Source organism: Centruroides vittatus, unplaced genomic scaffold, assembly GCF_030686945.1.
Source record: "Centruroides vittatus isolate TY-2023 unplaced genomic scaffold, ASM3068694v2 contig_487, whole genome shotgun sequence".
Lineage (NCBI taxonomy): Eukaryota > Metazoa > Arthropoda > Arachnida > Scorpiones > Buthidae > Centruroides > Centruroides vittatus.
This window is the reverse complement of record NW_027122275.1, coordinates 24,831-38,536: the sequence shown is the minus strand read 5'-3', so window position 1 is coordinate 38,536 and position 13,706 is coordinate 24,831. Positions and strand designations below refer to the sequence as shown.

The window sequence follows — 13,706 nt, the reverse complement described above, 5'->3', positions numbered from 1 at the left end:
AAGTCACTTTCCTGCAAGGAAAGTCACAGGCTGATGTATCACTTCTTGCAGGGAATGATAAAACATTTGAAAGGAAGAAATGCTGTGCTTATAAATACGTATCTGTAATTTTGCATTTTTTTTTTTCTCTAGCTAAACAGGTGCAAAAATTTCTAAAAAAATTACAATTTTGATTAATCTGTAAATATACAATTTTAAAAAAAAATTAATAAACCAACAGCGTAATTCGTAAAATGTTTGCTTTTATCGATTCCGATTCGCGTAACTAGTAACAGTCGAAATCGATTAATGGGTCAATAACCCTCGACAAATGTATCAACTTTTTACACGTAATTAAAACTGAAAAAAAAACCGATTCATACGGGTAAAAAGTTTACATTTATCGATACGAAACAAAATATTATCGAAACCTTTAAAACCATCATTCTGATTACGGACGGAATTCGAACCGGAATCGCATGCATTTCCTCATTAGTTGCTTCCTTTAATTAATAAAAACAAAAAAACACAAAAGAAAAATAAATTATGAAGAAATGTAAGCCAGGACGATGTAAATTAATAAAAGTTAATTAGTGAGTTAATTAATATTTCTTAATTAAAGTTTTAAAGCAGAAAATTTAGGGGGAGTTTTTCTTCTTTACATCGTCTACGTCAGAGCTTGTCAATTGACGGTGACGTCGAAGGTTGCATCGCCATGACAACGCTCGCGCCTTCTCTCTCGTTTCCAGTTTCGCGTAAAGCAGAGCTAAGTAATGTCTTCCTCTTCTGCTCTCGCTCCCATTCCCGATTCTACGGTAAGAACTCTTTTTTTTTAAATTATTATATAAGCTATAACAATTACGATCAACGCTTCGAGAATGTTCATAAAGTAGCATTTTATATACGAGATAATATTCGTTTTTACGTCACATTTTATATATTTTACAGTTAAAATTAGAAGGAATGTTCGAATCGAATGCTATTTTCGGCGCTAATTCGATCGTTATTTTATAATTATCCACCATTATTCGTCTTAGTAACCGATAGAAGCCGAGAATGTAGGCTAATGTCAAACTGGACGTCCTGAGAACTGTGAAAAATACGCGCGAATTTAACGATTTACGGGATTTTTACGCGTATAAAGATCTTATACGTACGAGTAATAACGCTCTTATAGCATTTACTACTTAATTACAATCGAAATGAACCAATTAGAGCGCTTCGAAATCGACATTTTCGCCATTTTAATTGATATATACGAGACATTAAAAAATCGAAAAAATGGCGAATTCGGAGGCCAGAGACACAATTTTACTGTTGTTATTGTTGGTAAGGTTTCTTTACAATAATTTTAAAGAAAAAGTGAGTGAAAAGGAGCAATCAATAATGTACAAGCGGACGTCTTTAATATATGATGAGGTATTTTCAACGGTTTTCCGGGAGTAGTTATTTTTATATCGATCTTTTTAAATATTTTATTTCCGTACTCTTCGTTGAAGTTTTCAGGTAAAATCATACATTCTCTTCTACATCTTTAAATGGTATTTGACGGGTATTGCAGCCAGCAGCATCGTAAAAACGCAATTTTACGCTACGTTTACGATTTAATTATTGATACAAATGGGATTATTGCCCAATTTTCTGAGAGCTCATCTTTTTTTTTTTCGTTGCCCATCTGGAGTTTGTTACGATGCGAAATGATACCTCCTGCTGTTACCAGCTGAATAATAGCTGTAGCTAGAGATTGGATGTACTACAGTACAGTATAGCAACAGGATCAAGGATTAATTTACACAGGATAGAACAACTTTTAGCTTTTACTCGCTAGATTCGAAAGCACTAGAAAAGATATCATCTCTTCCATTCTGGAGTGCATCTGAGGAGCATCCTCTCGAATTTGTTTGCCTAATCGATATATATCACGGGTTCTGTCGTTTCGGCCATTTTTATTAAATTCGCTTTCAGATTTTAAAATCTCATTCTACAATTTATTGATACTTGTAAAGTCTATCCCGACGTATCTTTATAAAAATCTCAAATACTAGATAATCGGCTTCGGTTCTCAAGAACTGCGATAATTCGGTTAGAATGGTGGTGAAGATAGAGATCAGAAATCCAAACACAGAAGAGCGCTTTGTATAGAATAGTTTATTGGTTCTTTCTGAGTCTTTGTGTGCAAACAAGTAAAGGGTAAAAACGTTTAAGCCCGTGTAAATTAGTTATTGATGAAAGTGTCTCGTATAGAATTGTTTTTATGGATGTGTATGGATTTAGGAAACGGGGTAGAGGTTAAGAGCGTTGCACTTTATCACATAAAGGAATAGTGAACAGTAACAGAGACATCATCTCTACAGAAATTGTTTTTACAGAATTTGCTTTCTACTTTCTAAACCGTTTTTCCAGATTTGGGTCCAAAAACATTCACAGATCGCCGTCTCTACTCTGGCATAAAAACCCGTACCGAAAAACGTATTGTTGTGCAACTTCCGAATTATTTCATTATTAAAGTCACGTAAACGGACATTAATTTGTGGACACGTGTTTGGCTCATTATAATCTGTAAACGTCTGCTGCACGAATTAATTAAATTAACACGGTTAAGGAAGTAGAGAATAATGAAAGTCGACAATTCAAAAAAGGTTCCAGAAATAAACTAGTTTATTATTTTCCTAAATTTTTCATCTAAATTGTGAATTCCCGTGTCCTCACCAAATCAAAGAAAAAATGGAAGCCAAAGACTAATTAATTATTGGAAAGATGGCAGCACACTTAATGTTTTAGTAACAAATTACTGAGTCGCGGGTTCATTAACTAGCCCAATTATCTCAATTATTAGTTTTTGGCTATCACACTTGCATCAATCTTTATTTCATAGGATTTATGTTATAGAAATGTAAAACGGCATTTATTGATTTTAAAAGTGATTTAATTCCCGAAATATTTTTTCTATATAAATAATTTTTTGGAGTTCGTTTCACTTTCCCGACTTTTTGTTTCTCTTCCCCGGAGACCGTGAAGTTTTGAGTTCCGAAATCAATTTTTGTCATCCTTTCTCTCTAGAGAAAATTTCGAAAAACAATTTTCTATAAAACATTTCGATCGAGACGGAAAAAAAAAGGTTAACTTGCGATAAAAAAAGCAATTTTTATAGCCATTCCGCAGATATCTTTAAAGCTTTTATCGATGGAATCTTAAAAACGTCTCTGAGGATAGCGTGAACGGATACTCGCGTTATAAACCCTCATTTTCGCGCCCATAAAATTGGAAATCGGAATATAATGGGGTTATATCTACGGAAAAAATTCTCTTAGAGTAAAAACCGTTATTTTTGTGGTTTGTACGTTATTTATAACAGTGAGGAGGATGGGAAATGAAAGTTTGCATCCTAATCGATTTTTTCGTGTTAATTAAGGTGAAACAATTGGATACAAAAAAAAACCGCATAGACTTAACGTAAGGTTTCAAATGTTTCGAACGTGTTTACAACGAAAAACTCTCGACAAACTGTACAACTTTAGTAAAAGAGCAAAGAGATGATGTCACTTTTGGAAATTAACAGCTGGAAGATTTTGCCTTCTCCAACTTTAAACAGAAGGGAAAAACAAGTCGTTAATTATCAATAGCCAGTGTTTACTATTTGACTTTTGTTGATGTTCCAAAAATAAATCACTGTCGTTTCTATAAAAACGTGCTATCGATTTGCCGCTGTTGGATGCACGAATAGTTCGAAGGTTGTTTCGATTATCCGGACATCTGTTAATTTGCCTGTTTTTCTTTCACATTGTATCTGTAGGTTTAAAGTCTAAAAATTTGACTTTGCAAATAGATTTTTCATTCTTACTACAGGTAAGTTTTTCAAAAATTTTATGAAGTTAATAATATAACTAACTCAAAAACAGATCGTGAAACTTTCGGAAGTGATTACAAAATTAATGCAAGGTGCAATTAGAGAGCCATGTGCTTGCCTTTTCTGTTCGTCAATTGTGTGCGCGCGATATTAATTTATGGATTGTTTTCTCCATAGGTATTAGATACGGGAAGGAGGTCTGGAACCGATGGAGATGAAACAGAGCGCCCACCTTCTCAAGAAGATGGGGAACAAGAGGGATTCGATAAAAACAAGGCATCCAGACCCATTCACAAAAAGATCTTTCGCTGTGTTCTTTTGTTCTTCCCGCTTATAATACCGTTTATTGCCTACATCAGAGGAACGGATCCTGCCAGTCAAATACTTCTGGTTTTGTTCATAGTGCTGCTGGTGGTGATATTTTCTTGTGTGCTGACGGCATTGCTGAAGGTGAGAGCGCGTCTGGCGGACAGGGCGGGCAGGAGGGAACTGGAGCAACATCACGTCTTTGCCATAACCAGCAGATTTCTGCCGCTTACTCTGCCATACGGAAACTACTCTCCGGAACGCCCCGAGGAGGCGACGGGAACCACTCCTCCTCCGTACTATTGCATTGCCATGCAGACCGTGACTACCCAGCCGGACAGGCCACCTTCCTACGAAGAGGCGTTGTATTGTCCTTCGCCGTCTCTTTTCAAAGAAGAAAGAATGATGGCCGGTACAATGTGCAACAGTTTTGAGTTACCACCTCCAGATTACGAAACTGTAGTGAAATGATCGATGTAGGCATTCTTTGTGGCAGTTCGATCCTTCGTCCTGGTTTTATGCAGGATAAAAATAAAATTAGAAAGTGAAGATCCTTTCTGAGTAAGGCAGCCCTATTTGGATGTTTGGAGTCCTGTGATTTAATTGCAAATGAATTATTCTAACCATATCTTTTACCGTGTACAAATTTTACTGCAAAACTATACGTTGTTAATCTGCTGCCAATGTGAAAAATTTCTCTTCCCACATGTAAAGAACAAGTTGGAAGAACCACAAGTTTTTCATAAAAAATAAACTGGAAATCCTTTATAAGGATTCATTCCAAATAAAATTAACTGCACAGCTGCAGTCAATCAACAAAAGTTTATTATTTAACAAACTGGCTGCAAGTATTTATTTTTCTTTTCTTAATCTCCAAATTAAAAAGTTTGTTTATAAAATTTGGAAATTCTTTAATTATGAAATAGTTTTTAAGAAAAGAAATAAATCTTTTGAGTTCTGTATACATTTTTCTAAATATTAACAACAACTCACTTCATAAACAAGAATTTTATCGTCATTCACATTTTAAAATAAATAAATCCCAAACAAATTTGTTTGATGATTCGAATGTAAATCTACAGGTTAAAAAAATTCTATACATATCAAATCTATATTTCTCCAAATAAACAGTCCAAAATTAATTTCGAAAATAATTAATGTTTTTTTGTCTTTCCATAAATACTGTCTAGAGTCAAACCTGTAAAAAATATAGGCATTTAATATATATTTTAAAATGTAGGAAAAGTAGATAATCAAAATTATAACTTAAAAACACTTCAGAACAGTTACAATTTCTTGCAATTAACTTTAGTAACATATCTATCAGTGCTCCAAATCATATCTTTAGGATTAGGCTTGCTTCAAGTTTATCTACCATCAGTGTCCAGATTCTACTTTTAAATCATTCAGCTTGGAGAAGTACCAATGCTCAGATTCTAATCATTTGTGGAAAATCAAGATCCACACTAGATAACAGAATATTCACTTCTATAATCTTTCACTGAATTTTTTGGAGAAACAAAGTTCAACTCCTCTTGAGTCTACTGTTTTTTTTTTTTTTTTTTAAACTAGCAACTTACCATATCCAAAGTTGTGGCATATATTAGGCATACACACTTTTCAGCAGAGAAAATTCAAAAAAAGGTTTTAGTGTACGTAAGCCTTTGGTGTTTACGTGTTTCATCCAAAATTTTCTACGGTAATGTTATAACAACTAGATAATCTTGATTGCCTATTTCAAGCTTTACAATGGATTGCCAGTTTTATGAACAGATAGTAATGAATGTCAGAGTTACTCATCTTTATCTATTTTGAGTTTATGTCTAAATGTAAAGGATGCCAAATGAAAAGAATAAGATAAATGTAACAAGCATGAAAAATAGTAACACTCAACCTAACTCTTCAAACATAAGCATTATGTAGCTTTAAACATGATTGACTCAAAAAAGAATTAGTGTAAAAATTCTCTCTAAAGTAGTATTATTAATGTTTGAGAAAATAAAAGCATTGAGTATTGAGAAACAATACAGTGGACATCTATATAATGCACTCTCTTATAACGTGGCGAAAATTTTGCAACTCATACAGTGCGATAAACAGTCCTGCATAACACATAAGATAAATTTAATCTTTTCAGTTTCAGATTTTTTTGTTTAGAAAAACAAAAATATACACTTACCAGTTGTTTATATATGAACAATAAAGCCAACAGTTTAAAAAGGAATTTTTTCACTGTAAATAATCTTCAACCTCCATTAAAAACAGTTGTAAAATGTTTAAAAATTGGTTTTATATATAATCTGTTTTGTTATTAGCTCTCCAGTGAACAGGAAGTGTTGTTTTGTCTACATTTTTCATTACACATGGATTTAATGTATGATTAATTAACATTGGCTTAGTTATATGTTCTCCAGCTACATTAGAATACAAAAGTAAAGTTATCCTGTCTTTTGGTGCCTTGAAACCAGAAGCGGAAGTCACGCAATATATGTTCTGTCAGGCATTTTTTTCCAATACAAAGCAAATTCATCAATGTTATAAACTTGTTCTGCTATATAATTTCTTTCCTCTATAATTTTGGAAAAATGTTTGGGAAATCTTTGACCCGTTGCGATAACAGTTAAAATTTAGAGATGTGTTTGAACTTGCGTAAATTGGTTCAATAATGTATGTCCCCTATAACACAATTTCCTACAATGCAGAACATTTCCCATGTTGTACGGGAGTCTACTGTATTTTGTTTCCTAATATTGCATTCTGTAGAAATGGTCTTATGTAGACATCTTCAAAAATAATATCTAGTAACAGTGTTTTTATATATAGGAATTTATATTCTAAAACTAACAGTTGTGACTACAGATGGACAAATACTCTAATACTAGATGATGTTTAAGAGATTCCAGATCTTGAACGTTACATTGATAAAAAAATAAATTTGAATGTTATGTATACATCCAATATTGTGCCATCTGTACAATCACAGTGACAGATCTAGAAGTAGCCAAAGAGGTATTTCTAAATAACTTGAAAGGTAGTTATTCAAATATTCTTAATTTTTGTTAACATGTGCATGACAATTGTATTGCAAGGGGTTTTATGATGGTAAAAATGTGGTTTATTAATGTTTTTAAAAGTGTTTTGAACTTCAAAATGAACAAAAAGTTGTACATCTTGTATTGTCACAGCATACAGACAACACCTCTGGTTTAATTTGTGACAGAAGAACAGATTAAATTCAATGTTTTCTTAAATAAAAAAATTTTCAGTAATTAAGAATAACAATTATCTGAACTACAATAGATTAGCAAATAAGGGTACCTAAAAAACCAAGTGTTAAAAGTTTGAAGTTCAATTTACTAAATTTTAAGAAATATTAATAAAGAAAAACAAAAATCATATCAAACTAAATAAGACAAGTTAATATTTATTAAATAAATTAACTAAATAAGCTATATAAGATAATTAAATTCACTAAATATTTGGAGTAGTTATACTATGAACATTGAACACAATTTTGAATTTCACTGTCATACATTCCAAAATTTGAAATTTTATATTGTTCTTAAACTTTTCATTCTGTTTTGGATTTTGAAGACCTGAAGCAGACCTATAATTAGGTCAAAACATTTGTCCACATCCACATGAAAGATTAAACTCCTGCTGGTATTAAAATAAGGTTTTCAGAGCGTTGATTAAACAATCCAGCTTATAGCAGTTGGTGAGCTATTTGGGATATTCTAGATACTTTGGATATTAACCTAATCTCAAATATTAAACTCAAGAAAAGTGATAATACTAGATAAGACTATCTATTATTGTACCCATCAAAAATGTTAGAGGAAATGAAATGTCAATATTAGGATGAGCAATGATATTAGAAGTAATTCAATTTAATTGCAGTCAAGAAAATCAAATTTAAAAATTATAAATTGGTTACTGTAACACATCAAAAACAATTGACTTTTACTTAAAACTAAGCAGATTTATCAAGTTATAAAATGACAATAAAAGAAAAGATTGTCATCTGCTAATAATTTTCTCAGTTCTGGATCAGAAATATAAACTTTGCAACACAAAAACTTATCCAATTTTGCAAATGTTTGAATTAAATATGCCAATTTTAACGAATGGTGCATGTCTGAACTTGTAATAATGTTATTATATCTAAGATATAATTTTATAATAATTTTGAGTTTTGATTCAATTAGTTTGGTTGCTTTAGCCTGGATTAAAATTAACTCAAGTTTATTGCAAAATGCAATACACTCGGTTACTTGTTTTTGTTCACCATTGATAAATCTTACCATTTAAGTTTAGTTTTATCAGTCTTGTTTCTGAAAATATTGATTTTACTATAGTGACATGATTTTTGCTGGTATATGCATGTCTACTGAAATTGCATTTGAATTCAAATTTTCTTAGAGCAATTTGTCAATTTTAATGGTTTGTGCAGAGCTGCAATTGGATAAACATAGCAGGGCTCCACTTGCCCCTTGTCAACTTGTTTCTGCAAATAAAACTATTCATTTGACTATCAAAATTGAGCCTGTATTTGTCAAATCATGAAAGAGCCTTCCACATCAAGACTTTCTCCATCATGCTTTAAGTTTTTCCTTCTGGGAACAATTCAAATGCCTGCCTACTGATAGGCAATATGTCCATATGACCAACTTTTCTCATTTTTCATGAGCTGGGCATTGACTTTCCATCACAAGGTGCAAATTTTACATCATTTCACATAATCAATGCTTTATCAGTAAGTACAGAACTACAAATATAAATAGTAATCTACAGTGTTTGTATGTTACAGACTTGTCACCATAACTGAAAAGAATGTGACAATGAATGTAATAATATATTGTAATGTTAATATATTTACTAGTTTCTGTTCTCAAGACTGGGTTCATTGCCTGGTATGGCAGCTTTAATACAGTTGTGTACACAAGCAAATGAAATATTCTGTTTCAAATAAAACAGGCTATTTCAAAGACTGTTATTGAATTTAATATTAGACTGAAATTGAATTTAATAATTATTTATTAAATTCAGTTTTCAGATAATAAAATTTGAATTTGTGTCATTGTTTTTAATTGAGGGAGATTGAGAATATTTTTATTTTCCACTCCTTTAAAATGATGATAAACCAATCCAAACTTAACTAAAAAGAAATTGTTTTTCATCAATTAGTATTTTTTTTTTTCCAAATTTATTACAACAGTAATTTTGACTTCAATATTTATTATTATTATTATTATTAATATCAGAAATTACACTAACATATATAGTCTTCACAACTTAAGGCTGAGTTTAAAAGCTCTCTGGTTATACCGTTTTGATAATGTCATAAGTAATAGATCGTATGTCTATAAACAGGTGGCTTGGGTAGATAAGTCTATTTTGGACCAATTTCACTATAAATGGGTGACTAGAGTATTAAAGATAGTTCCTGAAACTATTTAATATTATATTTCCATGCTGAAACCACTATAATATACAATGTGGACAAATAATAAAAGGCACATATTTAGTACACAGAAAACTTTCAAGAGAGCTTGGAAACAAGACAGATCTGCATAATCTATCAAGGAAAAAGAGATGTGTATGATCTGAGTAATCTTTCTTTCTTCCATTGTTTTATCTGACTATTTTCTACATTTCTGCATGAATATGTTTCCATTTGTTCTATAATTTGTACAGCAGCAACAACACAATTAGAAAATCTCTCTGTGAAATTAAATTTCCTATTGAAACGATTTTCTAAAATAAATCTATATAACCTTGTTTTGCTGATAAATTGCAATCTCCATAGATTTACTAAAGGTTTTGTTTCATTTATTAATATTATCACTTATAGATAAATTAAAAAAAGTTATTTTAAAAATGGAAGCAAATTTATTCTTACCAGCAAAAACTAAAGCAGTTCCCATCCATTGTCTGTTAGAAAGTTTGTTACCAAATATGATAACTGAGGCTAATACTGTAAAGAATTTCCTAGTCGTCGTGACAATGGAACACGGCAAAGGTCCAAATTCAGCAACAGTCAAGAAAATAAATAACTGCAAATAAAATTATAAAAATTAAGTGGAATTTAAGACAAATACTTTTTATATGAAATCTTCATGTAAGAAAATTATATTCTTACCTGTCCCAATGCACTCATAACAGAAAATATCAACATATTATACAATACATAAGGATATTTCTCTACAAATTGTAAGAACATCCAAACTTCTCCAGCAAAAACAACAGCTGTAAAATTAAAAGTTAACTCATATAGCAGTTTATTATTGTCAATGATTGCTTTATTCAAATTAAAATCCATCCTGACCTAGTCCTGAAAATAAAATTGACCACATATTCATACTGTACATCATGTGACCAGATTTCGTATGATGTTCACTTCTCATGCGTTCTTGAATTGCACCAGTAAAGCCGTCTAGAGATAACGAGATGAGCTAAGGGAACAAAAGTTAATTTTAGTGAAAATTTTTGCTTACCACTTGATATGTAACAGAGAAAATTATTCAAAATGTAAGCACAATCATCATTAAACATTCTAATAATTTGAAATGAATTAATTTTGGAAATTTTTAATCTATATTATATCACATTGTACATATTGTTATTTTTAAATAATTTACCTAAGAACAAGAAGGAATTACTATAACATAAATTATAGCAATTCAGATCAAAAGTAAGGTGAAGGAAAGCATAATTAGTGAGTTACTAAGCATCAAATTGTAGTGACATTATTTTCATTTTTTACATTTAACTATATAATGTAGCAGTTATTAAATTTGGTTAGAAATTACAATTTCTTTATTAAATAGCTTATTGTATAATTAATCCCTATTTTTAGATACAAAGATGACTTTTCAAAAAAATAAAAATTAAATTAAATCCAAGTTTGTGAACATTATATCTAAGATATAGCAAAATTATTTAGTAATGAAATGATTTTGGTTGTTTAATTTAACCAACTATCTTCATAGATGTTTCGACCTCCAGACCATAGTACAGATATTGACTGCACTATATTCATAATGACCATCTACTGATATTAATTGATGCTATTAAAATTTAACCAATTTTAATGATTTATTAATATAAAACAAAAATGTTTTTCTATTCATTTAGTTTGCAAAAATTCATTATACAGAAAACAAATGTTGTAAAATATAGACATTTTTAAATGTAAAAAGATGTTTTTTCTGTAGAGTATTGAAAATACATATCATTGAACAGATACATTTGTATAGAACTAAGTAACACAATTGTATTACCACTTTTGTGGATGACTAAAGATAAAATTCTTATATGTCAGGTTTATTATTTGGTTAAGTACAATTTTATACACTAATTTGTTTTTCCCATCAATTAAGTATAATGGTTCAGTAAATGGACTAATCTTTAATAATGGTTTTTTAATCTGTAAAATTAAAACTATGATTTAATTAAAACACACAAACTATATATTACATAAATATACAGTAGTTGATTGGTTAATGAACATAATCTGTTCAAAGACAATGCTCGCTATCTGAATTGTTTGTTAACCAATTGTTGATTTACCATAGATTTTTATGGGAATTTGATTAATTCGTATTGAAGACCCCAAAAAATAAATAAAAAATTATAGTAGTAAGAACATAGTAAGAAATTATATATATAATAAATTAAAATTGATCTCTCCATTTTTTCATGAATGGCACATCTTTGTTTCCCAGATATGATTTTTGTTATTCATTTATCTGATTGAGTCTTTTTGATTACTGTATTTACTCGCATATAAGACGAGGTTTTTATTCATTTTTCACTGCTTCAAAAACCTAGGTCATCCTATATGTGAGAGCAAAGGATTCTTTGCATTTTGCAATAATTTTTGTGAATTGTGTATTTGCATTTTTTACCGGATTCTCACCTTCTGGTGTTTAAAAACAAAAGTATTTTATCTGGGTCGTTTGAATCGTTCTTGTGTCAGGAGTAAAGATAAATAGCATTAGGAAAAGCAAAGCTATTAAATTGAATTCCAAAATCACACAGGAGCCCGATATAATTTTTAATCCATTCCTGCGTGAAAACAGATGATTATTCAGAGATCAGAATTCGGAGAAACTCTTAAGTGTAATTGATGGAGAGTGGTTTAGAATTGGCAGTAAAGGTTCCCTATTGTCCAGCTTTACATGAACAAATTATGTTGTCAATTTTACAAAATTTTTCTTAAAGATTAAAATGCCATTAATTTTTGCAGCACAATGTGTACATTTACATGCATTTGATAATATTCTATTTGTGATTAAACGAAATAAAATTAGAATTATATTAATAAATCTAATTTTCTCTATTTTGATCTTTAAAAGTAACACCTCATCTTATACCTGAGTAAATATGGTATATCTTTCTTAGCTAAGATTGTGCCTACTTTAGACCTGTTTGAAGCCATACTGCATCTTTTGCCCATTCTCTACCTTGGCTATCTGTTGCTTAGTTTCTATAGTGAACACAGTTCTTGGCACTCCATTCTGTTTTGGCTCCATAATATCTTTTTTTTTTTTTTTTTAAATAAAAAGTTCAGAAAAGCACTTACAAAAATTCAGAAAACAGAAATCAACTAGTGCTAAAAAGTTATGTATACAACTGTGAAAGTCTCATTCCATAAACCAGAGGTGGGCAAACAAGAGTTCAGTGGGAGCCGAAATGTAGGTTTTCCGAAATGCATAGGAGCCGCAGTTCTGCACTGTTGTGGCGGATAGTATGGTAAGGCGTGTGATTTTGTTATATAATATAAATATAATATAAAACAAATATTGAATTTTTTTAACAAACATATTTTCACAAAATTATAAAAATAAAATTGTAAAAATAATAAAAAACAGAAATGAACACTTTTAGCAAGAGCTGCATGTAACTCAAAAAGAGCCGCAAGCGGCTCTCGGAGCTGCATTTGCCCATGTCTGCCATAAACCATTCATAGATGCCAGTGAAATATAATTTTACAATCTTAAACACAGCATCACTTCTTTTGTTTGTTCTGTGAGATGTTTGTTATCTGAATGTAAAAATCTTTCACGAAAGTGTTTGCAGCCTGAACTGTCTGTTAATTTGTGTGTGGTAGTATATGTTATCTTTAGAGATTACGCAGACTACATCTTAACCTAATTCATTATATTATTTTTTTTATAACAAAAGCAAATCATCAAATAGGATTATATTGTTGTAGAATGTTGTTATGTACTAAAACAATTTGGAAAAAGATTAATTACCACTTACTAAGAGTATTTCTCCCATGCCTATTAATGATTCTGAGTGAATGGTTGTGGGTGGACGATCTTTATACATAAATAATCCTACTCCAATTACAATCATGAGGACAAACAAATATTTCACCAATGGATATTGCTTTCTTCCTATTAACACACCCAATATCATGACAGGTATTGGCTTACATGATTTACCTACTACCTAGATAAAAAATAAATTAAATATTAGAAAGTGATTACTATATATTTTCTTTCATAAGTTTTAAGATCATTTTAAGTAATATATCTTCAGTTTTTAATTATGTAAAATTATT

At 30.5% G+C, this 13,706-nt stretch overlaps 2 protein-coding genes across 2 annotated transcripts in view; one reads left to right on the top strand and one right to left on the bottom strand.

Annotated features, from left to right (window-relative positions):
- The first annotated feature begins 646 nt into the window (after nt 1-646).
- LOC136978068 (uncharacterized) lies at nt 647-5,094 on the top strand. The gene is made up of 2 exons (XM_067273712.1): nt 647-794; nt 4,004-5,094. Exons 1-2 carry the CDS (start codon nt 753-755, stop codon nt 4,601-4,603), a joined length of 642 nt encoding a protein of 213 aa, XP_067129813.1. The 5' UTR covers nt 647-752; the 3' UTR covers nt 4,604-5,094.
- Nucleotides 5,095-5,125: 31 nt separating this feature from the next.
- Nucleotides 5,126-13,706, bottom strand: part of meigo (Solute carrier family 35 member B1 homolog meigo) — a 29,951-nt gene continuing 21,370 nt past the window's right edge. The window contains exons 4-8 of the mRNA XM_067273711.1: nt 13,403-13,594; nt 10,461-10,587; nt 10,275-10,381; nt 10,035-10,188; nt 5,126-5,330 (exon numbers count right to left, since the gene is read on the bottom strand). Of these exons, the coding sequence (XP_067129812.1) occupies nt 5,287-5,330; nt 10,035-10,188; nt 10,275-10,381; nt 10,461-10,587; nt 13,403-13,594 (624 nt within the window). The 3' untranslated portion in view covers nt 5,126-5,286. The remainder of the gene's footprint in view (nt 5,331-10,034; nt 10,189-10,274; nt 10,382-10,460; nt 10,588-13,402; nt 13,595-13,706) is intronic.

Bases quoted from the DNA above. Each gene is read 5' to 3' on its own strand.
- LOC136978068 (XM_067273712.1), top strand. From the start codon at position 753: ATGTCTTCCTCTTCTGCTCTCGCTCCCATTCCCGATTCTACG. The intron at 795-4,003 runs GTAAGAACTCTT...TTTTCTCCATAG, and splicing joins CTCCCATTCCCGATTCTACG to GTATTAGATACGGGAAGGAG.